General features: G+C 32.6%; 5 protein-coding genes across 5 annotated transcripts; 4 read left to right on the top strand and 1 right to left on the bottom strand.

Moving 5' to 3' along the window:
• The first annotated feature begins 4973 nt into the window (after window positions 1–4973).
• LOC137816306 (uncharacterized) lies at window positions 4974–9325 on the top strand. The gene is made up of 9 exons (XM_068619402.1): window positions 4974–5163; window positions 5332–5454; window positions 6216–6296; window positions 6398–6486; window positions 6604–6678; window positions 7617–7678; window positions 7754–7813; window positions 8219–8401; window positions 8946–9325. Exons 2-9 carry the CDS (start codon window positions 5332–5334, stop codon window positions 9023–9025), a joined length of 753 nt encoding a protein of 250 aa, XP_068475503.1. The 5' UTR covers window positions 4974–5163; the 3' UTR covers window positions 9026–9325.
• A 670-nt stretch (window positions 9326–9995) lies between these two features.
• Window positions 9996–15096, top strand: LOC137816307 (probable 26S proteasome non-ATPase regulatory subunit 3). The gene is made up of 8 exons (XM_068619403.1): window positions 9996–10315; window positions 10410–10606; window positions 11385–11525; window positions 11617–11753; window positions 11890–11944; window positions 12020–12130; window positions 12335–12574; window positions 14253–15096. Exons 1-8 carry the CDS (start codon window positions 10237–10239, stop codon window positions 14763–14765), a joined length of 1473 nt encoding a protein of 490 aa, XP_068475504.1. The 5' UTR covers window positions 9996–10236; the 3' UTR covers window positions 14766–15096.
• A 517-nt stretch (window positions 15097–15613) lies between these two features.
• LOC137816308 (expansin-A11) lies at window positions 15614–18065 on the top strand. The gene is made up of 3 exons (XM_068619404.1): window positions 15614–16495; window positions 16606–16927; window positions 17364–18065. The coding sequence occupies exons 1-3, from the start codon at window positions 16357–16359 to the stop codon at window positions 17668–17670; spliced, it is 768 nt and encodes a 255-aa protein (XP_068475505.1). The 5' UTR covers window positions 15614–16356; the 3' UTR covers window positions 17671–18065.
• Window positions 18066–19793: 1728 nt separating this feature from the next.
• Window positions 19794–21639, top strand: LOC137816309 (peroxidase 64). The gene is made up of 4 exons (XM_068619405.1): window positions 19794–20043; window positions 20293–20481; window positions 20680–20842; window positions 21103–21639. The coding sequence occupies exons 1-4, from the start codon at window positions 19840–19842 to the stop codon at window positions 21498–21500; spliced, it is 954 nt and encodes a 317-aa protein (XP_068475506.1). The 5' UTR covers window positions 19794–19839; the 3' UTR covers window positions 21501–21639.
• Window positions 21640–22318: 679 nt separating this feature from the next.
• Window positions 22319–23952, bottom strand: LOC137816310 (UPF0496 protein At1g20180). Its single transcript, XM_068619406.1, has 2 exons — window positions 23825–23952; window positions 22319–23632 (listed from the first exon to the last, which is right to left on the bottom strand). The coding sequence occupies exons 1-2, from the start codon at window positions 23865–23867 to the stop codon at window positions 22560–22562; spliced, it is 1116 nt and encodes a 371-aa protein (XP_068475507.1). The 5' UTR covers window positions 23868–23952; the 3' UTR covers window positions 22319–22559.
• Between the last annotated feature and the right edge of the window lie 2402 nt (window positions 23953–26354).

A 26354-nucleotide genomic window follows, 5' to 3' on the forward strand; every position in this document is an offset into this window, starting at 1 on the left:
ACAAAATTAAGAAGAAGAAGAAGAAGAAAAAAGAAGAAGAAGAAGAAGAAGCTATGAAAATGGTAATGGAAGAGTTGTTTTTGATTGATTGATTGAGTGAAGAAGATGGAATGTGTGGGTTTTAAAGTTTTCCTGAAATCATATACTGTTTCGTATGTGACAAGGAAAGCTCTTCAAAAGCTTCACCACCCTTTCCACTTTACTCTACCCATATCATCACTCTCTTCACATTTTTTTTAAAGATAACAAAATATCATACTATTTATTACATATTTTTAAATTATCTAGTATTTCAAATTGTACAAGTTTCAATGAAATATTTTGTTTATTGATTTTTTTTTATATATTTTGGGGAACTTATAATTTGTATATATAGAACAATTTCATCCCAATATAATATTAAAAGATAATGATAGAGTTCTCTAGTCAAATTTCAAATGTTTTCGAGTAATTTTTTTATCATGTTTTTCTAGTTTCTACAATTATTTTTTAGGTTATTGTTTATTATTAAATAATGAAAATAGTTTTTTCTTTTTAAATCTTTTAAAAATAAAGTTTACTTTTGACGACGACACAAGTTGGGGTTATTGATCTTCACCTACCTAATTAGATTGTAATTTAGGAGAGAGAAACTCCCTATATATTTCCTATACATGAGTGATGTAAATAAACATCTCTTGTTCTTACCATTTTTTATCATTTTATTATAGTATTCTCATAGAAATTATAAAACATATAATTTCAAAACTTTAAAACTTTAAAATGTAATTCATATTCAATCTCAACCAATCAACTATTTTTTCATTTAGTTAAATTTTAAACAACTTTTATGCATCAATCAACATCTATTTTTCTCAACAAACAAATCTTATAATATAAATTTGAAATTTGTTATCAAATCACTTTCACATTCACATCATCTAACTTATATTTCAATTGAAAGATAAAACTAATCTTCATTAATATGATTACTCACAAATAACTCAAACTTCTAAACAAAATAGAGAGTATAATACAAATATTACTTTTAATAGCATAAAAGATCTTCAATTTTCTATATATATATATATATATTTTATATTTATCTTTATAGAAATTAAATAAAGTAAAATAATCATGACTTCCTAATTTTTTTTATAAATGATCGATAAAGTGTTTATATAAATTTTATCATTTTTAATGAAAAAGATGCGAGACTCTTTAAGTGCATGTTTCTTTTATCTTTTTGTATATGATTTGCTTTTATTTGTCTTTGTCATTTTTTCTAGTAATTTTTAAAATTGTGTGTTTATAACATTAGTTCTCTACGATAATACTATTGTTTAATAATAACTTGTGTTTTTTTCCGAAATAAAAATTCACACCAAAAAAAATTGTTTCGTATTTTTAATAATAGTATAATACTCTTTATCAACTTAATAATAGTGTAATATGAAATTATATTTATATTTTCCAATATTTATCATAATATTAACGTTTATTACTAGAATGCACTTTAATTTATATATTTTTACATGATAGGATGATATGTAAATAAACCTTTTACCATAGAAATAACATAGTATTTACTTTCAACATTTAATTTATATATTCATTGGTTTTATATGTGACTCAGGTCACCACTTCTCATTCTCATATTTATTGGATTTAAATTACACAAATTACAATCCTTCACTTACCTTCTATTTTATATATATTACCATCCTTTTTTCTATTTTTTCAACTATATATATTATCAATTTTATTACTAGTTGACCTCAACTATATCTATTATATTTCACGTCTTTTTATCGCTTTACTTAACCTTTAACATATGAAAATGATAGTTTTTTTTTACTAATCAGATTACATATTGATGAAAATCCTTTAATTTTTTTTTTTACTTTAATGAAATAATAAATATTTATTGTAAGATGAAAAAAGTAATATTCTCTACTATGTAAATTGATATCCATCCAAACATATAATTTTTTTTTGGTTTATGTCTAAAAATGATGATTACGACAAACTAATACCTTTATTGGAATATTATATGAATGATAGTTGAGTTCCTTATCTAGATAATTTGAAATAACAAAGTAATTTGTCTTATTAGAACCAGATTATGGACTTAACCATTGCTTGATTAGTATATTACTGCATCATTTATGAGAAATTATTAATGTGAGATGAGATTTGGCTTGCAAAGTTGTAATTTTATATTCATCAAGGTAGTGATGTAACATTAGTTGTACTATCTATAATAAAATATAAATATTTATATTTATTTAAAAGTTTAAACTTGTCCAATTAGTTTAATGTCTGTGACCTAATAACAGCACTAGTCCATTGTTGTTAATACACAAACTACTTTATCCTTAAGATAATTACGAGAGTGAATTGAATATGTTTTTAAAAGTAGTAAACATATTTACAAATAACAAACTATAGTGGTAAGAAAAATTAGAAAATATTTTAAAATTTTAAAAACTAAGTTTAAAATATTTATCTAATTAAAAATATTATCATCGGTACTCATGATAAAATGACATTATCAAATGACGTGATCGAATATTTACTTAATTGAAAGACCTCACACAGATAATATATATATAGTCGGAATTGATGATTAAGAAATCAACAAGTAACATTTTGTATAGTATAATTAGTCTTATAAAAGGTACACAAATTTATTTTAGCATCGAGATTAATTTTGCGGCATACTCTAATACAAGTCGAGAACCGAGGGTTCATTAAGACTATATCCTTGATTTGATACGAATCGAACCCGAGTGTTTGAATTGGTAAGAAGTAATTCAAACCATCAAACTACTAAGGTGATCCGTTCATTAAGACCTTATAAATATAAATTACACCTTAAACATATTTATTACTTTCGCCTATCTTATACCGAATTTAACTTAATCTTCAGATTACATTTTACATATACCCTTTCCGACTTTTCAAAATCAAATAGAGTATATAGTGGACTATAGGTACAATTAGCCGCAGAAATACCCCTTACAACCCATACAAGAACATAGACGATTATACATAATATTTTTTTTATCTCTACACTAATCATATAAAAATGTTATTATGGGGATAATTTGTACTAATTGATTAGTAGTCAAAGCATATATATATACTGAACTTGTTTAATATTTATGAACTTTATGTTATGCGGTGTGAGTCAGGGTCGCGTCAAGCTTTTGAATTTGAGATCCCAACCTAAATCCCAAACACTGGAATGCAGTCAAAGGTGAATTTCTCTTTTCACAAAGCTTTTTCTATTAGACAGTTTCATTTCATTTTGATTCATCTTCGTTTCTTCAACCTTATGATTGCTAGATGAATCTTGGAGTAAAAAAATGCAGCTAAATTTTCTTTCTCTCACTTTTTCTCTATCAACTTCCAATGATGTTTGAAAGTTTCCCACTATAAGCGATTCACTCCTTGCAAAACAAGTTACCCATGCAAAAGCAACACCCATTATGGGAAAATTTCTTCACTTAGTTTTTCTTCACCAATTGAATTAGAATCCATCTAAGCAAAGCAACATCCACAGTTGCAGGCAGATATTTTCTGTGTTATATGCATATATTTACTTTTATCAAACACATTGCTTGCAAGTTGTAACAATGCATGCATCAGCTTCTTTTTTCATATTCTTGCAGTAATTTTTCTTATGTTCCTTTAAAACCAATCGAACAATATATATGACTTGTTTCACCCTTTCTGTTCAAGTGGATGAACCCTTTTCACCACTTGCCATTGAATATGGAATGAGTGCAGTTTTGATCCGTTCGATGGTTGCTAGCTATGACTGTCCCAGAAATTTTCAACAACACCATTTGCAAGCATAAAATCTGTGACTGTATTCAGAATAAGGTGATTTCCCTAATTTAACAATTTTTTATTTATAAAGAATAAATAGTGTTTCAATATTTATATGAAAAATGTCATAACTAACTATGAACTTTTCACTCACCAAACTAATACTCAATAATAAAAATGAATAATAGATCACATTAAAAGAAGGAGATTTGTTTAAAAACAAATTGTAACTTCTCCAATTACTTAACATAATAATTATATAATGCAATTTAATGTATATACTATATTTTTCTATCAGTGTTGGTAAATATTTTAAAGTTTTTTTTTATAATAATGAGTTTATTTATTTTATTGTTATAAATTATAATTTGTAACTAATAATATGAATTGTTTTTTTAGTTAATATTACTATTTTACTTAAAAAGTATGAAATTATTATATTAAAAGAATTGATTTAAATTTGTTATTAAATAAATTATTTGAGTTATAAAGATACAATCACATAGTGTACTTTTAAGTATAATATCTTAATTTTGTAAAATATAAAAACTGAAAAATTATAGATTTACATGCACTTATTTTTAATTTGACAAGTTATACAATTATGCACCTGTGTTCATTTTTTTCTTATGATTATGAAAATTAAAAAATGATTATTAAAATACAAATATTATTAAATTAAAAATTTATAAAAAATAACTATAAAAATAAATAATATTTTTAATTTTACTATAGGTAATTTTTTTAGTGTAGGGATTTTTGAATTTAAAAATATAGGTACCTAAAGAGTAAAATGGTAAAAAATTGATGTACAACAAGATAATCAAAAGAAAGAGTTTCTTTATTAATGTTATAGATAAAACTATGTTTATTTAATAAAGTATAATTTTTTTTATATAAAAATAAGAAAAATAATTATAAAAATCATATCATTTTATATAATAATATAAATGTTATATATAGTTAAATTAAAATATATTCTAAAATAAACAAGATCGATTTATAATAGGAGGTTTTGCACCCTTGGAAAGAAAGATTGTGTCTGATAAGGTGGAAAAGATGGTTTGTTATTATGACACATTGGAAATGGGCCGCGAGAGGCCCATTGGGAATGGGCCAAGAGAGGCCCATTAAGTGGAGGTTTGGGTAGGGGTTTTGGAGAAGAGTCGGAAAAGGAGTGAGTTGGTTAGGGTAGTTTGGAGAGAGAGGGTGTCGGGTGTTAGGGGGTATATAAAGTGAAACACATCGCAGCAACCAGGTTAGGGCGCAATAGAAAATACAAGCCGTAGAAGAGGGCTTCGTTCTTTGTGTTTGTTCGCAAAGGAAACTCTATCCTTAGCTATAGTGGTAACTCGCAGATCAATTCTTCGTCACTTTTTCCTTCATTGATTTTTCCTTTTTCTCAACTTCACTTGCTTTTCTGCATTTTTTTTTTCTTTTTTCTTGTTTTTGTGCTTGTTCGATGTTGATGGTGATGCTTTTGGTGTGTTTTCTGTTATTTGTTGGGCGGTGTAGATGGATCGGTACCAGAAGGTGGAGAAGCCCAGAGCTGAAACTCCCATCGATGAAAACGAGATCCGTATTACTAGTCAGGGGAGGATGAGGAACTACATTACTTACGCCATGAGCTTGCTTCAGGTAAGATTTTTAAAGCCTAAATTAAAATTAGGGTGAGCTTTTACCAGGACTGAGGAAACTTGGAAACTCTGTCTGGCTGTGTGTGAATATCTCTGTTGTGATAATTATTATGCTTCTGCACTGAAGTCTTGAACATGACCTCTTTTTTATTTGTTTGGTTGTTTAGCCCTTTTTTGCATTTGTATTTGTTGCAATTCTATGATTCCGATTTTGGAGGGAATTAAAACGGATCAGTAGGGTGTGGTAGGTGGCGTATCTTACCCTACTAATGTGTACTTTTTTTTGTTATATTTTGTGGGCACTTTTTTTAAACTAAACAAACTAAGTGACTAATAAATTTATTATGATGAGTATATCTATGATTTATGTAAAGATTTGATAATCAGAATTTAATTTAAAGCATGTGGTGTAACAACTTCTCTCGAACTTTCCCCTTCTCTCCCATATTTTTAATGTTTGTATTGGAAGTGTGTGTGGGTGGTGGGGTTCAGTGCCACTGTTCTTTTAGCAGCGAACTTCTTAAACAAGGGGGTAGTCTATGTTCCCTTTCATTCTATCTTGTAATATTCTCTGGTATCTGGAAAAGTGGATATTATGAGTCATACATTGAGTATAGTAAAAGTTCAATGGAGTTATGTCATGAAGATCTCCCTCATAATTGAAAAATAATTTGGGTTGGGCTATTCCGTTTTTGTGTGAAGTCTTTCTTCTTCTGTTCTAATTCTGTAAGCTCATCTTAGCTTGCTGATGTGTCTTTGCAGGAGAAAGGTTCCAATGAAATTGTTTTCAAAGCAATGGGGAGAGCTATCAACAAAACTGTAACTATTGTGGAGTTGATCAAGGTCTGTTAGTTACTGTCAGTAGCTGAGATGATCACTTTCTTGATATGTTGTTTCATTTAAAAAGGATTTTATTTTATGTTTATTGCTTGGGGTTAATGCAGAGGAGAATTGTGGGTCTCCACCAGAATACAGCAATTGGATCCACTGATATCACTGATACTTGGGAGCCCCTAGAAGAAGGCCTCCTTCCGTAAGAGTCTATGGCTAATATTATTTTAACTCTAAATGGATTAAGTGTTAAATATTCCAATCAGTTGGTTGCTGGTTCTTACTGCTTACATTATTTTTTACATTATCCATCTTGCAGTTTGGAGACAACAAGGCATGTGTCAATGATAACAATAACCCTCTCAAAGAATGAACTTGATACAACTTCTGTGGGGTAAGTTGACTTTCTTTTCTTTATGTTGATGTCATCACCAGTATTATACTCTGATTCACAGAGTTAGGGTTCGTAGTTTTATTTTAGTCGTGCAGTGTGCAGAGAGTTTCAGCTTTCAAAATAAGTTCAAACCCCTGCTTAAGTACACGAAAATTAGTTCTCTTATAGGCATTTAGATTACCTATTATAATTGTAAATTAGTATTGTGAATCTGTGAAGGTTTTGTTTGAATTGGAAGGTATATTGAAGCGAAGTGCACAAGTTAGAATTTCAGTCAAAGTGTGAACTTTGATTACATTACCCAAATTATTTTCTTTCCCATTAGGAGGAGATTGGTATTAAATTTGTGTTGCTAAGGTTCTAGAAATGAAAATGTTAGAAGGAAGAACAATAATGGGTTTTGTTTGCGAATAGCAATGCTTAAATGTGGTCTTAATGATTTTTAGTTCCCTCAGTAAGTGCTTCTGTGATACATCTTTTATTAAAACTTTTTTCAGAAGTATTTTTAGAGTGTGAAAAAGCTCGAAAAACTATTTTTGTTTACTTTTCAGTTTTTTTATTTTATTTATTGAAACACATGTTAATTAACAAATCGCTTATTCTTCTAAATAAGCTTAAACAACTGGCCTTACAATTCCATCTTTCATAACAGGTATGCATTTGATATTGTTTCACATATGATAATGACATGAAGATCATAGATGATATGATGATTATAGCAAATCTTAATTGTAAAAGGTAAACTCAAGTAGGGAAAATAAAAGAAACTTCGGTTAACACATAGGAAATTCGAGAGTATATATACTGACACATGTATGTACTTCTTTAGCAGGTATCAAGATTTTAGATATAAAAAATAGAGAACCAAGTCATATTATTGTTATTACTTTGAATTATGTGAATTTTAAGGAAATCTATAATTTATTGTGTTCCCGTAGGTATCAGCCTCCATTACCAGCTGATCAGGTGAAGGCTGCCACAGATTTTGATTATGAAGGAGGTAGGTACACGTGCATGTAAGTTGTTTCCCCCCCACTTAAAAGTTTACAACTGTTTTAATTTGTCTGTTCTGCAGAGGGTTCACCTAATGGTCGTGTTCGAGGTCGTGGTGGTCGCGGAAGGGGAAGGGGCAGAGGTATGTCTGCTATGAACTACGTGTTTGTTATGACCAGGATAAATTATCTGTTGTGATTGATGGACTTTTTTCAATAAGTCCACTGTATATTTTCCCTATTTATGTGACAATTTTAATTTAAAACTATTGCTTTAGATGTTATGGATGATCACTTCAGATAAAGTTTTGCCTCATGCTATTCAGATATATGAATATATTTAGATTTTTAATTCGATAGATGTTTGATCCTTTTTAATAGGCAACAACTTAAATGTTTCGCAGTTCCTTTCATCGTGTTTAGAGTTAGCAAAGCATCTTTTTCCACAATTTAAAGAAAAATTCTTGTTCGTAGGCCATCTGAACCCTAAGGAAAATGTTGAAGAATGGTTATGCATTTTTCTTATATGGCTGCTGAATTTTTTTCAGGGAATGGTTTTATTTCAGCTGATTATGAGGATGGTGGTTGGGATCGTAATAGAGGGAGTGTTAGGGGAAGGGGTAGAGGAAGAGGACGTGGTTTTCGTGGTCGTGGAAGGGGAGGGTACAATGGCCCCCAATTTGATGTGCAGCAAGATGGAGGATACAATCAAGATGTACCTCAAGGCCGTGGTACATCATTAATTCATTTTTACTCTGTTCATTTACATGTGTTACTCCTGTTCTGTGTACATTGGCTATCATTGTTTGACAATCAAATTTTGCTGTGATATTCTGGAAGTGTTTGAACTGGTTGTGTGGGCTGTCTGCTAGTCTTCATGATATTTTGGAAGTGATTAAACTTGTTGTGTCTTATGGTTCCTTTACCGTCTGGACACTGGTGCAGTTTCATATATTGCTTTAACCTCCATGTTTTACTTCATATCCAACATCATACTCGTTCATTCAAGGGTACCCTTAAAGACATGGAGATGTGTTCTGTTTTGAATTCTGCTTTATAGAGCTGATTGGGGGAGGCGAAATATTCTATTATTTTGCCCAATTCAACCTTTTGATATTTTTCACCCAGTACTTTTTAATTTTTAAGCTTGCTGAGATGTGCTTTATATGGGGTAATAATTTGTTATTGGTATTTTGACAAATAGTCATGAGGGTATTAAATTAACTCATGAGTTACCTTTAGTTTAATTTAATAACTAATTAAATTTTGTTGTAGGTCGTGGCCGCGGCAGGGGTGGATATCGTGGAAGGGGCCGTGGCTTTAGATCCAATGGGCCAATCCAAGCAGCTGCCTGATGCAATCAATGGCTGGCATTAGTGCAGTGCAGTTGACTTGACTAGTGAAGCAAAGCCAAAAGCCCGTCTAATTTTATGTTTTCTTTTATTTGTTCAATTTTCTTCATTTCCCCCCTTCTTTTTCTCTGGGGCCCGAAGAACTGTAGGGCATTTTCTTCTTACAGTTTTATGTAGACTTTTAGTTTTCAGACTGCTGCCACATAAGGCACCCTTTGTTTTAGACCTTGGTCAGTTGTACTTCTGTTTTGGCCCTGAATCTCATTCTTTAATTTTTATTTTCTAGAGAAGTCTTTTAATTCATGCCTTTTCCTTCTCTGATATATATTTTTGCTTTTCTCATTTTAAAAAGATAATGCTCCAGGGGATGCCTGTTTTTATTTACCTGGACGATTTTCTTAGTTTTCTACTTTTTCACCAGTAGGAATGTTCAATGTTCAAAGACTTCTAGCTTTGATATTCTATCTTACATCAATTTGCGTATTTTGTAGTTAAATTGGTATTATATTTGGTCCAAACTTTTATACTGTTCACTACACAGAACTTGTGGTAACCGATTTTTGAAATGCGTGTTCTAGATATAGCTCTAGTTATCTACTAATTTTTTTGAATTCAAGAATAGATTTATTTTACCATTTTGGGATCATGATCAATTCATATCCGAATTCCTATGCCTGCTCAGTCAGAAAGGATAACTAGTTACCTATCACCAATCCTCGTAAATTTACTACATCCATTACTGTAGTAGATGATCGATTGCCATAATTAAATGCTCACATTAATTACTAAATCCATGAATTTCTCAAATAAGAAAATTAATGTAATGAAATTTCAATGTTTCATATTGTAATAACTAGTATTCTTTTAGCAATTTTTTTGTCACGATATATGATATAAAGGTCAATACATAATAATAAAATCTTTCTTACAATACTACAAAAAATATTTTATATTTATAAAACATGTTACCATCATATTAAATATATTGTGATAATTATAAAAAACATTCAATAAAATGAAATAAATTACTTACCGAGTTTCGTGCGTTTAAATTTGGAAGAAGAGGTGATAGTTTGTGATCGAAGTTTCTTCCTCTATCGAATCTATTTAACGTGCTCTTGGGTTCTTCTTCTACTTCTTCTTCTTCTTCCCTGCGTTAGGGTTTACGTAATTTTCCGATCCAAAGACACTGATAGATTGTGTTGTTGAGGAAGATGAGTGAAGACGTGGAAATGAAAGATCAGGCAACGCCTTCACACGTGATTTCTTCAGCTCTTCCATCTACATTGCAAGGTAAGTTTCTTCCCCAATCCGCACTATTTCTCTATTTTCATGTCTCTGAAGCGTAATTCCATTTAATTCTACTGAATTTTGAGCTCACCCACAGATTTGAAGGAAATATCATCAATCATTGAAACCGGTTCGTACTCAAAGGAAGTCCGTCGAATTGCTCGTGCCGTGCGCCTTACATTTGCATTGAGACGTAAACTTACGGCACCGCTCCTCTCATCCTTTCTTGATTACGTTCTCGTGCCCGCTTCTGAACTTCACACTAAGTTTTCCTCTTATCTTCCTAGTCTCAAGGTAATTAATTTTGTTTTTGTGTTTCACTTCAATTAACTATATTATTGTAAACGTTATTAGAGCATGCTTGTACGATTTTTTCCATAAGAACTTCTAGGAGAGAAAATAAGAAAAATAAATGAAATGAGCTTCAACATAAACTGGCACGTTAGAAGCGAAAATTTAGATGAGAAAGACCTACAAATTAGCATGTACACCAGCTTAGCTTATGGAGAATCTAATGTCAAACTTTCTTTCTACTTTTCTCCCTTAGAATTCCTTATGAAGCTTTTCCACACGGACCCACCCTTGTACTATGATGCATCCGATCTTCAATTTGCTTCACATATCTATATTGTATACATATCTGATGCCGGCGCTGTTGATACTGCATTGTATTCAAGCTTTTAAATCATTTTATGGAAATTCAATACAACTATAAAAAACATGTAAGTATATGTAATATAGAAACAAAGAAACACTTCCCTAGACGAATCAGAAATGGAAATAGTTTTCTTTATGAACGGTTTTAGGAAAAAAATGAGATTGATAGTACTGTTCCTATCTGCAAATAGTAGAGTATAAATTATAATGATAATGATTTATATTTTTTGTTTGTTTTAGTAATGCCTAAGAAGTATGTTTTTAATTTGAATATATTTATACCTTTTTTGTAGTACTTGTCAGTGGCTTTGATAAATTATTTGTGTATTCAGTATGTGTATGAATGAAATATTAAACTGTTTTCTTGCAATGTTTAAATGGATGATGGTCTTTCTGTTCGTAACTGGCTGTATAGGAGGGTGATCGAGAGATGGAAGTGGACAGTGCAACATCTGCCATTCAAAACCCGGTGGCGAAGCACTTGTTGCCTGAGCTAGAAATCTACTGTTACCTCCTTGTCCTACTTTTTCTAATTGACCAGAAAAGATATGACGCGGTTGAGTTTATTTCTGTATTTTTATATTTTTACCAGCTATGCCAATATGCTGCACATTATATGCTAAGGTTGCTTTAATTTTTCATTATAGGCCAAAGCTTGTTCCTCAGCTTGCATTGTTCGGCTGAAGAGCTTGAATAGAAGAACTGTGGATGTTATTGCATCTAGACTGTACTTTTATTACTCGTATAGCTATGAGCTTACAGGAGATCTCGCTGAAATTAGAGGGTGAGTTTGGTTCTTATCTATGCAATTAAAAAATGGATATTCTGGTGCAGATTTTTATATTGTTAAGACATTAAGAGGGGATTTATACCTAATTGAAATGTAATTTATTCCAAACTAAATATAATTTTTATTTTAGCAACCTCCTTGCATTGCACCGGATTGCTACTCTGCGCCATGATGAGCTGGGTCAGGTTTGTGTTCTACTTTGTTTGTTTTATAGGTGGGTCATGTCTTATACAGTGTACTTACCTGCTGACTTGATGCAGGAAACACTTCTTAATCTGTTACTTCGTAACTACCTACACTACAACCTATATGATCAGGCAGAGAAATTGAGGTCTAAGGCTCCACGTTTTGAGGCCCATTCAAATCAGCAGGTATGGGGATTTGTTTCCTGTGGTGCTGAATGCAATCTCCACCTTTTGAACCTGGTCTGGGAATTTTTTTGCAATAATGTCCTTGTGTTGAACCTTCTCAACGATTCTGAGATTTATATATTTAGCTAGTCTTGTTTAAATTTCCTTTTGTTTCTTAGATTCTTTTTTACTTGCCATCTTATCCACGTGTGTTGTCTTTTTTAGTTTTGTCGCTATCTCTTCTACCTTGGCAGAATTCGGACAATTCAGCTGGAGTATACCGATGCAAAAGAGTCTCTCCTGCAGGCTGCTCGTAAAGCTCCCAGTGCAGCACGAGGTTTTCGAATTCAATGTAATAAGTGGGCTGTGATAGTGCGGTTATTATTGGGAGAAGTGCCTGAAAGGAATGTCTTTATGCAGAGAGGAATGGAGAAAGCTTTGAGACCTTACTTTGAGCTTACTAATGTAAGTCCATAAATTATGAACCAGAATTAATATTTTAAGGTCCATTAAAAGTGAATTTATAATTTTAGATCTGATCGTATGATTACTTCCTATAGTTTCACTTTTTATGAAATACGCACTACATTTTTGTTGCATGGCAATTATGTTCCTTGCTGTCTTGTCTATTTATTCAACTATCCTATGTTATAACTCTTTCAGAATTATGATGTGGCAGATGAAATGCTTGACACATAATTGGTTCTGTGTGGCTGTATTATTGATACTAACACCTGACCCTATAGTTATCAGTCCAGGACAGCAGTTTGTAGCAGCTAGTCCGGAAAATGTTATCATAAGATTGCTGGAGACTGGATAGCCATTATTTTAAATATTATTATACAAACTAAATAATTTATATTACATGCACAATTACTAAATAATGCGAAGGAACACAGGTCAACAGAAGTGATTTTTTTACTTTTTAAATGACTGAGGTAGAAGGGTCTCAAACCCTGTAATGTAGGTAAAAATACATTAGAAAATGGATGAGAAATCATAGTTTTACCCCACAGATTCACTAAACAAAGATTTTCAGGGGGGGATGGTTTTTGAGTCCCATCACTGTAATGCTGCTATAGAACATGAAAAGGCGGAAGTTTGTTCATGACAGACAGCTGTTGCTGAAAACTACTACACTAATTTGAACAGTATGGGTTCACTTTGCTCTGCTACTCGGCTAAGGAGAGATATTTGAGTATATTATAAACAAGAGAAATCATATACTGATGCTTTGTTTAACTGAAATTGAAACAGAAAAACTGCAAATCATTATTATATACTACTTTTAGTCTGATTTTATTGAAAAAAGGAATAATCCTTGTTTTACAGTTATGCATTCATTGCAACACTTTCTGTGCTTAATCTTATACCATTTTGGTTTCTTGCAGTTTGCATTTTACTTTTCATCAGTTAAGTCATTCAATTTACTATTATTTCTTTTTCAACATTTTCAAGTAAATATACTACTACAATACTAAATAAAGTGACCTTAATGTGGGTTTTTTCTCCTGACAATTTTATTTTCATATTTATTTTATGATGTGACAATTTTATACAAAATATTGAATTACTCTCTGCATTGCAGTTATCAAACTTAGTTTTAGGGTATATTTAATTTACTGAAAGAAGGAAGGATTGGACAAGGTTTGTTCTTTGTTTGATTTTAATAATGGTCATATAACAGAACAGAAAAAAGATGCGGCACAGGACATAATTCTAAATATTTATTACTCAGTAAACCTGGAATAACTTGTCCCACACACACAACACCCAAAAGTAAAAATATCCATCAATTTGGTGAAACCTTGTCAATGCCAATAACCAATAAGCTTCAACCGGTAGTGTACCCTATTCCACCCCTTACTCCACCTCCAAAACTACTTGTGATATGCATTTACCATCAAACAGTTGATAAAAGAGTGATGTGACTCAGACCATCTAATGTGTTGATTGGCATGTGCATATGTTCACTTGATGCTTTGTTAAAGTTTATTTCCTGTGTTTCTAAATCATAATCCAATGCTTTTAACATGATTTGGAGCCCTCCTCCAAGTTCGATACAGTTCGTTTTATTAAGTCAACCATAAAGTTATTGTGGTGCTTCTTTGTAGTAGTGTTGAATGACGTTCTGGATTTTCAGGCTGTTCGGATTGGTGACCTGGACTTGTTTAAGAATGTTGCAGAGAAGTTTGGTACAACTTTCAATAGAGATGGAACTCATAATTTGATTGTTCGGCTGCGCCATAATGTCATTAGGACTGGTTTACGCAACATCAGCATATCATATTCACGCATATCGGTAGCTGATGTAGCTAAAAAGTTGAGGTTGAACTCTGCAAATCCAGTTGCTGATGCTGAGAGCATTGTTGCAAAGGCTATCCGCGATGGGGCTGTTGATGCTTCATTGGATCATGCTGACGGGTGGATGGGATCGAAGGAAACTGGAGATATTTACTCTACAAATGAACCTCAGGTGGCATTTAATTCTCGGATTTCCTTTTGTCTTAACATGCACAATGAGGCTGTTCTAGCACTGCGTTTTCCACCAAACACACACAAGGAAAAGGAAAGTGCCGAGAAGAGGAGAGAAAGACACCAACAGGAGCAAGAATTGGCTAAGCATATCGAAGAGGAAGATGATGATGACTTCTGATATTGATTTGCTCATTTTATGTCGGCTAAGACTATCGAAGAGGAAGATGATGATGACTTATAATGATTTGCTTTTTTAGTCTTACCCGTGGCTGTCAGGATTTCTTTATTTTCCGCAATTGCTCATATTTCTCTATGGGAAAAGTTTCATTACCATCTCCTTTTTCGAGCAAGAAGTTTTATTTTCTACGCAAAATTATTTGGAAATCCTTTGCTATATTGAGATATTTGCTGTAAGTGACAAATCACGGGAACACAAATTACCTGTTTCCTTGTTCGGAGAACTTTGTTTTAGAATTTGAGTAAACTAATCTACTATCATTTCCATTCTAGTGGTTCAATTCAAAAGTTTGATTATTGAAAAGTATCTGTCATTGGGCCAAAAAAAGAGGTATGTAAACGGTGGAGGAATAACTGAGCTATTACAAGCGGAAATATGAATTTTTTTTCCTGTTCACAGATAAATTACACCCTGCCTTCTTTTCTTGTTCGAGTTGAAGGCCATTTCTAAAGCTGTAACACTTGATTTAAACTTTTTTCTTGGATAATTTGGAGCCTATCAAAAAGTGGGGGAAGAGTGTGGAAAGTTAGTAATGTTTTTAAAAAATTGTAGTACTGATAAGGGGAGAAATATAAAGTAAAAAACGGTGCCTTTGGTTGGGTTTCTAGGCATTCAGCAATTTCAGATTGCTTGACGGTGCTGTTAGTTTGCTCCTTTTCTTTAGTTTGCTTTACTCTAATTCCCATTATAGACTGCCTTGCCCTTCATCTTTTTCTGCTCTTTCCTTTTAGATTGTTTGACGGTGCTATTATAGCGAAGCATGGCCCTTTTAGATCAAACTTATAATTTATAAACACTCCACTTAAAAAAATGCGAAAAATTCAGTGTCCAGTGTGCAACTGGATAACTTATTTACTTTTTAGATGTCCAATATCTCATGTGTTATCGGATTGAACCAACGGTGACTATTTCCTTTGCTTTGCTTTGCTAGCTAACAGACAACTGACAATCTGTATAGGCAAAATGGGACATGTGGATGTAGCTCACAAAAAACGACACTGTCATCATTTCCATGTGACCCTGTAAGTTATGATCTACACACCGTTTGTTCCATTTGATAAATCCATTCTGTCTTTTTATCCACAAATGGAGTTATAAACCATGAGATCCATGAGAGACGAAAGAAGTAGACATTGGGATCTGTGAGGAGCTAAAATTAAAAAATTAGACCACCAAATGGGGTTTGTGGGTTTTGAAACATTCACGGCTCTTATGTGGGCATGTGCATGTGGGTGGGTTAGAAGGGGAGTATAAGAGGAATACTGAAAGAGAACGTGGGAATGATTGAATGGTGTTCAGACTTGCACAGATAAATTTAATCTGATAAATAATAAAAATTGTTTCTTGAGTTCTCTTATCTTGCAGAGCCTCACATGTACCATCGTTGCCTTAGCTAGTCTAGACCCTTATTTAAGCACAGAGCTTTTGTACTTGGAAATGGCAATAAATTGCACATACAATTTCTACTCTCATATCCTCCAACCTCATCATCTCACTTGGGTCTTAGGCATTCAGCAAGCTAGAAAAAAAAATGGGCAATTTTATGTTTCTTTTGGGTAGCCTCATTGGATTATGCAGCTTCACAATCACTACCTTTGCCTTCTCACCTTCTGGATGGACCAATGCCCATGCCACTTTTTATGGGGGTAGTGATGCTTCAGGCACTATGGGTAAGCAATTGTTTTGTAACCAAACCTTTTAATACTAGATTCTATTTTTTTGTACCCTACTTTTCAAACTAAGTTTGAAATTTTCACACATAACTTGTGTATGACTGCAGGGGGAGCTTGTGGGTATGGGAATCTGTATGCAACTGGTTATGGAACTAGAACTGCAGCTTTAAGCACTGCCTTATTTAATGATGGAGCTTCCTGTGGTGAGTGCTACAAAATCATATGTGATTACAAAGCAGACTCCAGATGGTGCATCAAAGGAACATCTGTCACCATAACCGCCACAAACTTTTGCCCTCCCAATTTTGCTCTTCCTAACAACAATGGAGGCTGGTGCAACCCACCCCTCAAGCATTTTGACATGGCTCAACCCGCTTGGGAAAAGATTGGTATTTACAGAGGAGGAATCGTGCCCGTCTTATTCCAAAGGTTAGAATTTGTTTCCTACCTTGGTATTATATAAGAACATTAATATAACTCACGAGGGACACCCAAGTAGTGAAAAGTAATCCTTATCTTCTAAATCAGATGTTTAAGGTTGTATTGTATTAGAATCAAACATAAACTTCTAAGATAACTTCATAGTTTATCCAGCGATTGTAACTAGCTCATTATGCCATTTGTTGTTATTTGATTATTCATAAACATTTAATCTCTCAAATTTCACAGTGGAGATGTCTGATATGCTCTCATAAAAAATGTGGTCATATTAAAGTATATAACTTCTCAACTGAAAATTCAATTCCCTGGACTTGAAGAATTTGGTCTAACTTCATTGTGGTCACTGCAAAACAAAAACAACAATATTAATACTTAAGAAAACATTTTTTTGAATTACTCTGTGACACTGATATGATTGCTGCAGGGTTCCATGCAAAAAGCACGGAGGGGTTAGGTTCAGTGTGAATGGAAGGGACTACTTTGAGCTTGTGTTGATCAGCAATGCAGGTGGGGCTGGATCCATACAATCTGTGTCCATTAAAGGATCAAAAACTGAGTGGATGGCTATGTCAAGAAACTGGGGTGCTAATTGGCAATCCAATGCATATTTGAATGGTCAATCTTTGTCCTTCAGGATCACAACCACTGATGGACAAACCAGAGTTTTCCTAAATATAGTTCCTGCAAGTTGGAGTTTTGGCCAAACTTTCTCTAGCCCAGTTCAGTTCTAAGCTCACAGAAAACTCCTCAACGGCTGAGGCGTGCTTTTTGTTTTAATGGAGCAGCCCGCCACTCCTTTCTTCTGGTTTTGATTATTTGGTGGACTTAACCCATCAACTCCAACCCCATAATGAAGGCACAATATTATATACATGCCTTAAATAAATTGTTATCAATAGGAAGCTCAAGCTTGTAGAAATCAAATAAGCATCTTTCAGGTTTAAATTTATACCATGAATAAATTGTTATAATATGAATACTATACTTCAAGTGGAAGCTGTACTGCAGAGAGTTGGGAAAATATTACTTCCCTAAATTTTTCGATGTAATGTTGTCACTTTGTGTGTTATTTCATCAAGCTTTTGAAACCACCACAAATACTGCAAGTAGGGTTTGTGTTTTTCTTTATTGGAATCGATTGATTTTAGTTGATTCGGATTGAAGTTGTCTTAAATTAAATTTCTAATTTCAATTCAACCTGACTATGACTATTGTATTAATTTAAATTGGGTGATTGGAATTATTATTGAATAATAATAAAAATTATAAAAAACGTCAACAATGTAGATATGAATTTACATATTGTCGACTAATCCAATCATTATTTGATAAGATTAATTTAGATTTAAACTTCACCTAAAAAAAGTAAAATGAATTGGATTAAAGTCGTAAACTTTAAATGGTAATAGAAATATTATGTAATGGGAAAATTGAATTTGTAAAATTTGAAACAATGAATGAATTTTAAAATTTTCAATCCAATCTAAATGAATTATCCGAACAGGCCTGAACTTTCTAGTTTGAATTAGTTTGAATTGGTTTGAATTAATCATGTCATTTTGGTTCTATGACCATCTCTAGCAAGCAAAACCTCTTAATTTTTGTTTCTAGAAAGATGAAAATGATAAGAAAAGCCTCAAGCATAGTAAGTAAATCTCAGGCACTGGGACTCAGAACCTGTTATATGCAACACGGTTTTCAACAGCTAGCAGCGAATCTAGGTGTTTTTTGTTTGATTAAAGTACTTGCACATGCAGTGGCATGACATGAATTAATAAAAGTGAGACACACAACATTAGCTGGAACCATCGCAACTGATGTCTCACACAAACTGAATCTGGACAGTGTGACACATGTTTGATTCTTGAGTTACTTCCAACACATCTGTTTTTTCTTATTTTGACTGGTGCTTAGTCATTTGATTTGTATAAGGTTGATTAAATGAGATAGAAAGTAGGATAGTTCCTTTTGTCGTCTTTTTTTGACATTTTTAGGTATACAAATTTGATGTCAGTAGGAGGTTAACGTGTGTTGTTAGGGAAGAAACTATATGTTTTTTCTTTTGATTTGTATAAGGGTTGAATCATCATTGAAATGGTTCTCATTTATTTATTTTTTAATATGATAAAAGAAAAATCTTTATCCTTTTAAACCAACCCTTCTCTTTTCTGTACTACTTCACCTTCATTGAAATTTTTATAAGTTTTAACAACTTCATTTATAGTTTTGAACACATCTCTTCTATAGCAATTGAAAATAATTTCTTAACAATCTCATAACTCAAAATATGTACACTATTTCTACCATGTAATCTTCACTATTGACTTGTATCAAATAGAAAAATGTTATTTTAACAACTGTAAAATGAAATATACGAGTTTACAACTATGATTTGACCAATACAATTTAAAAATTGTCTTATTTCAGCAAAAAGTTATTTCTCTTTCCAGTTATAATTCGGTGCATGATTGTTAAGGTATCAACATTCATAAAAAAATAACCATTAAATCAAATTTCTGTAAACTATTTAAACATACTAAAATGGAAAATTACATCATATATATGATGAACATGTGAAACTTACAAGAAAAAAACTCAAAGGGAGAGAGGTCGCCAAAATTTGAGTCTATATGTTTTTGGAATTGCTTTTGTTTGTAATAATGTTGCTTTTTGAAGCTAACAGTACCAAATGCAACTTTCATCTTATTTAATAGAAGGTGCTTGAAAATACTACTCCACTAACAGGGTCGTAGATCACCTAATTTGCTAAACAACCATTATACCCTTAACAACTCCAAGCTTCCCGTGTTACCACCACCTCCCTATAAATACCACATTTATTCTTGTTATGTTCCTCACAAGTCACATACAAAGTTTTTGAACTTTTTGTGGTTTGAAATATGGCAGGTATTGCTACAGTGTTGATGCTCATAACTACAATGCACTTGGCTTCTCTTGTGAGTGCACTAAATGTAAATTACTATGAAAATACGTGCCCTCATGTGGACTCCATTGTAGCTGCTTCTGTTCACAAAGCAACCATGAATGACAAAACTGTTCCAGCTGCTCTCCTTCGGATGCACTTTCATGATTGCTTCATAAGGGTATGCAACCTTTTGCTTCTCCTAATTCCAATGTGTTGGTTCAATTTATAAGCTTTAAAAGGAAAAATTACTGTTCATTAAAAAAAATTCTCTTCATAACTTGCATGCACTATGAAAATATACTTTGACAATCCTGATATTAAAACAATAATATTGAAGATGGTAACGTGGTTGTATAAGAAGTTGTGAGTTGTATCCACTTTGTACAAACTGATGTGTAAAAGTGATCATATTTACTCTTTTTTTAAGGGTTGTGATGCCTCTGTTCTTCTGGAATCAAAGGGAAAGAGCATAGCAGAAAAGGATGGACCCCCTAACATTTCATTGCATGCATTTTATGTCATTGACAATGCTAAGAAAGCACTGGAAGCAGAATGCCCTGGAGTTGTATCTTGTGCTGATATTTTGGCTCTTGCTGCTAGAGATGCTGTTACCATGGTTGGTTTCTCAAACAATAACATACACTGATCATAGTTTTATTCATTTGTTAATTCATGATTGGATGATGATATAAAACTGTCCTACTCCTGAAGTTTAAGGTATTTTTTTGGTCTATCTAACTTCAACAGAACCATTTATAGTAACACTTAGAATGGATATTATAAGTTTGTTTACTTATTGCATTTGGTGGCTTAGTCTGGAGGCCCCACTTGGGATGTTCCAAAAGGAAGAAAGGATGGAAGGATATCAAAGGCCACTGAAACCAGACAATTGCCAGCTCCTACTTTCAACATCTCCCAATTACAACAAAGCTTCTCTCAAAGAGGCCTTTCCTTGGAGGATCTTGTAGCCCTCTCAGGTACTTTAACTGATGAGTAACATTCTTCTTTAAGTGATGATATGTTGACAAAAATGAAATCACCACTAGTCTAAACTGGTAGTTATGTTATCAACATTGATCATACAAATTGTAGGTTTGAGTGTTACCCCATTTGAGATCTTTGAAGAAAGTTTTTGAATTCATAAAATTCAAGGTTTATGAAATGAGATTAGAAAAATGAGACTCCACCTGCATTAGAATTACATGATCATTAAATTCTGATGTTCTGTGATGTGCAGGAGGCCACACACTTGGATTTGCTCATTGTTCATCCTTTGAGAACAGAATCCATAAATTCAGCCCCAAAGAAGAGATTGACCCTTCCATGAACCCTTCATTTGGAAGCAGCCTCAGAAGCATATGCCCCTCTCATAACAAGGTGAAAAATGCAGGGACTCCATTGGATTCTAGTTCCACCATGTTTGACAATGCTTATTACAAGTTGCTTCTCCAAGGAAAGAGCATATTCTCTTCTGATCAAGCTCTGCTAACTCATCCCACCACCAAAGCTTTGGTTTCCAAGTTTGCTTATTCTCAAGAGGAATTTGAAAGGGCATTCGTCAAGTCCATGATCAAGATGAGCAGCATCATCAATGGTGGACAACAAATCAGGCTCGATTGTAAATTCGTTAGATGATTCATAGTTTGTATTGGAATGTATGTTTTATATTGAAATCAAATGTGTTTGTTGTCACAATGTAATGAGTAACCAAGGGCAATGGAACAAAAGGAAAAGGAGGAAAACAATGGTCTTCTTTCCTATACTTTTCATCCTATGTTTTCCTTGTTTTTAGTTTTTAGAGATCTCACTTTATTAATGAATTTATAGCAACACTTTAGCAGATAAAAAAACAGACAAAATGAGGAAAAAGATGTTTATGATAATCCATTACTAGTGGCCCAAGCAAGTATTCATTTTTTCAGTCTTTATTTTGATGTTGTGGGTTTTCTATCTGAATCCTAAGAATTTTGTTTGTTCATCTGCTAATACTAGAAGGATAATATATAGTATAATAAAACTATTTACATTTATTTAAATAAACTGGTTTATTAACTGCATTATTTTTTAAGATTTAACTTCTTTGATAATTAAGTTTCACAAAATATATCACGTGTTTTATTTTAAAATTAGTAATTTAAAATGCAATTCGTTATTTAAAATAAAAATAAAAGGTAAGTTGTGTAAAATATAATATATATTTTTTTTATTAAAACTTGTCTCTTAAACCACAACTTATATATTCTGTACTTAAGTTCATCTTAATTTATAGAAAAGAAATATTTTTTTCTATGTATTTTTCTCCTGAAACTTTTTTTTTTAAAAGTTCATCCAAATAATAATTTTACAACATATATATATATATATATATATATTTAAATTTTCTAATAATCTGCACAATATATATGCACTTAACCAACAGATCAATATGACAATATGTACAATAGAACAAAGAATAAGAAAAACTTGTAATCATACCCTTAGATTTTAATTTATCCAACCATTTTACAAAACACATCTATAATACATGTTATGGTCTGGAAAATTGAACAAACAAAACCATTTGAAGCATCACTAAGCTCTCATCAAAAGCACCTTAATTCCTCCATTGCTCTGTGACAGCTAAGCTTCATATACATGGAACATAACTAAGTTACTAACTCTTTCAACATTTTTCTATATACAAGGTCAAATGTTTTACTTTTTCTCTGTAATTGTTTGCACCAGAAGCCTTCTGGATCTGTTTGTGGTGAGAAAACACAGGTAGATATGTCCCTCAAGCTCTTCCAACTGCTCCACAAAGCTAGAATCACGTTCATGAAACTCCCTCATCACCTGCTTCACAATCTCCCACTTCCCATTCCTCGCACCAACCTCTGCAACCATTTTCCTATGCTCCACCTCGTCCTCTAATCTCTTCACCATCCTACTCATCGTGTCCAAATCATTTATCACTATATAAATCCCTTTTGCAGCCACATCAAGTTGCTCACACACCCTCTCAGAACCTCTGCACCCCACCCTTCCACCACCCCTCTTCGCCAACAAACCAACCAAACCACCCAGAATACTAGGCGCCACCACCACCCCAACTACACTGTGAAAAGCAATCACCAACAAACCAGCAAGAACCACACAATGTGAAGCAACAAGAGCGATTCCACCAACCTTCTTGCACACCCTCTTCAGTTTCAGCCTCCTTCTGATCTTCCTTCTCGTTTGTTTCAGTCTGTTCAGAAGCTCCACGCACTTGTCGTGAATGTCACGGAACTGCAGGGTGCTGACAGCAGAGAAAGGGTTGGTCTGCGAAGCGAATGAAGAAAGCTCTCTGTAGATGGTATCTCTGTGGGTTTGGTCGTGATTATTGGCGATTTTGCTTAGCTTAGCAATTCTTGCAATTCGTCGATAAGCAAGTCTTACTGAATGGATGGCTTCAAGGATTGTGTCACAAAAACGACACGCTTCCAAGGTGGCTTCGAAGTACTCCACAAGAAGACGGTGCAGCTTCAACCTCTGCGATATGTTTGCTATCGTCTCTTGCCGAGGATCAAGTAAGTATTCTGTAAGCTGCATGCATAAGGGAACTGCAGAAGAAGAAGAAGAGGAAGATGAAGAGGAAGTTAGCATTTTGGTGGTTGTCTTTCCAAGACCCACTTGTGCTTTGTTGCATATTTCCATGTAAGACTTTGTTCTGAATGCTTCCAAATACTCCTCATTCACGCTTCGCTTCTTACACAACCTGTCTTCCTCACATTCTTTCCGTGCTCTACCTGTTAGATTAATTGCACACAAAACGCAACAGATGAGATATTTACAACTGAAAATCTAAAATATTATGTTTCTATCATCTAATATATAGAAGAAGAATTAAAACAACATGAGTACGTTGATGCTTTTAGGTTATACATGGATATGAATGAAGAAAATGGTTGAATAAGAAAAGAGATGCAAAGTGAGTTTACCTGTTGTTTTTGGTAGAGAAGAAAGCCACCTGGTACATGACATATTGAAGGAGAGATCTAAGTTTGTGAATTGGAAATGTGATAAAGTGAATGAAGGGATTGTTGGAGGGATGTATATATAGAGAGAAAGAGAGAGAAAAGGTGGTGTGTGTTTGGTGGATTGAGGAGAAGTGAAGAAGAAAAAGAGAAGGAATCTAGTTGGCAGTTAGCAGTACCACAAATGGTTAAATGGCTTTGGTCACACGTTAGTGTACCTCACACGGTGTGTTCTCCCACGTCAACACCACGCACCTCCTCCTTCTTCTTCCATTCTTAATTATTTCCCCCCAATCACCCTTTAAGCATTTCTTATCCACTTATAAATTATTTGTTCAGAGATTATGTAATAGAGATTAAGAAATTTTATAAGTATATAAGCAGGTGAAAATATTATCTTATAAGTCGATTTTATGAGATTGAGTTAAACTTAAAGTTCATTGCTTAATATAGTTTTAGAGTCATTTCAAACTTATCGTAGTGAGAGTTTGTTGACATTATCAGACCACCGCTATCTGACTCTTATCGGACCATTCATAATACTATATTATCCTACTTACGAGTTATCACTTTCGATGTGAGAGAAATTGTTGTCTCAGCTTATGAACCATAAACCAATTTTATGAAGTTGGGTAGAATTATGTCCTTCTTAATATGATTATCTACTTATTTTATTTCTACAAACCATTTAAATATCCTTTTTATTTATGCAATATACAAATTCTTATTTAATATTTTACCATATATGTTGACAATCATTAAAATGTGCCAAATTAGTGTTTTTTTAGTATTTAAAAACTCACGACTTTATGCTACAGTCTCTGTCGTCTTTTTGTCAAATATCTGCCGAATTAATTGGTTTCTAAATGATGACATTGTTAAAACAAATAATTAATGCTTAGGGTTATACATTGAAGGAGTATTTATGTCAAAAAATACGTTTTAAGAGAAATTATTCTTCGTTTTTATAAATGTTGTGTTTTTTACCCCTATAAATATTTATATTTTATATTAATGAATAGAATTTCTGAAAGTTATGAATAAAATAATTATTAATTTGGTATACTGATAATATTTAAAAGAAAATAATTAGGTTTTAGTGTGTGGTTAGATTAGAAGAAGAAGAATTGAAAAAATGATGGGAAGGCGTTTGTGTGTAAGATATGAAACACAGATGGCGGCAAAGCAAGGTATTAACGTGGGCTCTTATGATTCTCTTTCCATGTATATCTGTTTGACACGTGGACTTAGTAATCATGTCACATGTTACGTACCAGTTTTGTTGGAGGGTAAAAGATTCATCAATTATTCTGGCATCACAAATATTCATCCAAATAAAATTTCAAATTTATAATATTTTTCTACATGTGAATCGAAAAATTGTATGTGTTCTTTTTACTTCAAAATAATTAAAATAATTGTGTTTTAAGTTATGAGGCTCAAAATAATTGTATTTTAAGTTATGAGACTTAGACAGACACGTTTTTTAAAAAAAATATGTTTTTTTTTATTAGCAATGAATAAATAAAATTAAAAGGGATACTTCAGGGGTATCTCAACCCATATACAGTACCCAGAGGTGGACTTCCTATAATATCCACAAGCGAAACTCTCCTTTATGATTGGAGCAGAACAACCTTAAAGTGAGAAAACCCTACCCAAAAAAATAACCAACATCGGCGACCACCGATTACACATATGGTGAACGCCGCTTCATCAATCGGCGATCATGTTGATCTTTGCATACCTACGGCGACCACCGACTACGCACATGGAGATCGTCATTTCATAAACTGGCGATCATATTGACCTATGGAGAACGCCGATTCATACCGGCGATCATGTTGATCTTTGCATACCTACAGCGACCACCGACTACGCACATGGAAATCGCCGTTTCATCAACCAGCGATCATGTTGACCTTGTATAATTTCAGCAACCTCCGACGATCATGTTAAAAAAAATATGTTTGTGTCGGATAGTATTTAAATTTTGTATAACATCTATTAATAAAGTATTAAATTAAAAAAAAACTTGTTTAATTTTTTACATTTCTAGCACCTAATCCAATTTAAAAAAATATATATATATATATTAATTTTCTAAATATTTAAATTTATTATATAAATTTTAATATAATTATTAAAATAAGGAATAAATTTTTTAAACCAACCATAAAAAAGTCTTTCTGCTTAAAAAAAATTGAAACATAACTTTACATATAAATTTTATTGTCAATTTATATAATTTATAATTATATAATAATATATAAATTCGTGTCTTCGTATTCAAATTTTAAAAATTATACACATCTATATTCGTATAGTGTGATCGTTTATATGCTAATTAGATTTTAAGATTTCCACAACAATTAAAAATGTCCAATCTAATATTAATTTAATAACAAGTACTTCTTATCTATTCCACTCATCTTCCATATTTTCTTAATGTACTCGGTTCTAATGTTAATTACTTTTAAATATATAGTATATT

The sequence above is a fragment of the Phaseolus vulgaris genome, chromosome 1 (assembly GCF_000499845.2).
Source record: "Phaseolus vulgaris cultivar G19833 chromosome 1, P. vulgaris v2.0, whole genome shotgun sequence".
In the NCBI taxonomy this organism is placed as follows: domain Eukaryota; kingdom Viridiplantae; phylum Streptophyta; class Magnoliopsida; order Fabales; family Fabaceae; genus Phaseolus; species Phaseolus vulgaris.

Excerpts from the sequence above, each read along its gene's own strand:
- LOC137816309 (XM_068619405.1), top strand. The coding sequence starts at position 19,840 with ATGGCAGGTATTGCTACAGTGTTGATGCTCATAACTACAATGCACTTG. Across the intron at positions 20,482-20,679 it reads CTAGAGATGCTGTTACCATG|TCTGGAGGCCCCACTTGGGA; the intron begins GTTGGTTTCTCA and ends TTGGTGGCTTAG. Across the intron at positions 20,843-21,102 it reads GGATCTTGTAGCCCTCTCAG|GAGGCCACACACTTGGATTT; the intron begins GTACTTTAACTG and ends TGTGATGTGCAG.
- LOC137816308 (XM_068619404.1), top strand. The coding sequence starts at position 16,357 with ATGGGCAATTTTATGTTTCTTTTGGGTAGCCTCATTGGATTATGCAGC. Across the intron at positions 16,496-16,605 it reads TGATGCTTCAGGCACTATGG|GGGGAGCTTGTGGGTATGGG; the intron begins GTAAGCAATTGT and ends GTATGACTGCAG. Across the intron at positions 16,928-17,363 it reads GTGCCCGTCTTATTCCAAAG|GGTTCCATGCAAAAAGCACG; the intron begins GTTAGAATTTGT and ends TGATTGCTGCAG.
- LOC137816310 (XM_068619406.1), bottom strand. The coding sequence starts at position 23,867 with ATGTCATGTACCAGGTGGCTTTCTTCTCTACCAAAAACAACAG. Across the intron at positions 23,633-23,824 it reads TTCTCTACCAAAAACAACAG|GTAGAGCACGGAAAGAATGT; the intron begins GTAAACTCACTT and ends TTAATCTAACAG.
- LOC137816307 (XM_068619403.1), top strand. The coding sequence starts at position 10,237 with ATGAGTGAAGACGTGGAAATGAAAGATCAGGCAACGCCTTCACACGTG. Across the intron at positions 10,316-10,409 it reads TCTTCCATCTACATTGCAAG|ATTTGAAGGAAATATCATCA; the intron begins GTAAGTTTCTTC and ends GCTCACCCACAG. Across the intron at positions 12,131-12,334 it reads AGGCCCATTCAAATCAGCAG|TTTTGTCGCTATCTCTTCTA; the intron begins GTATGGGGATTT and ends TGTCTTTTTTAG.
- LOC137816306 (XM_068619402.1), top strand. The coding sequence starts at position 5,332 with ATGGATCGGTACCAGAAGGTGGAGAAGCCCAGAGCTGAAACTCCCATC. Across the intron at positions 6,679-7,616 it reads CTTGATACAACTTCTGTGGG|GTATCAGCCTCCATTACCAG; the intron begins GTAAGTTGACTT and ends GTGTTCCCGTAG. Across the intron at positions 8,402-8,945 it reads AGATGTACCTCAAGGCCGTG|GTCGTGGCCGCGGCAGGGGT; the intron begins GTACATCATTAA and ends ATTTTGTTGTAG.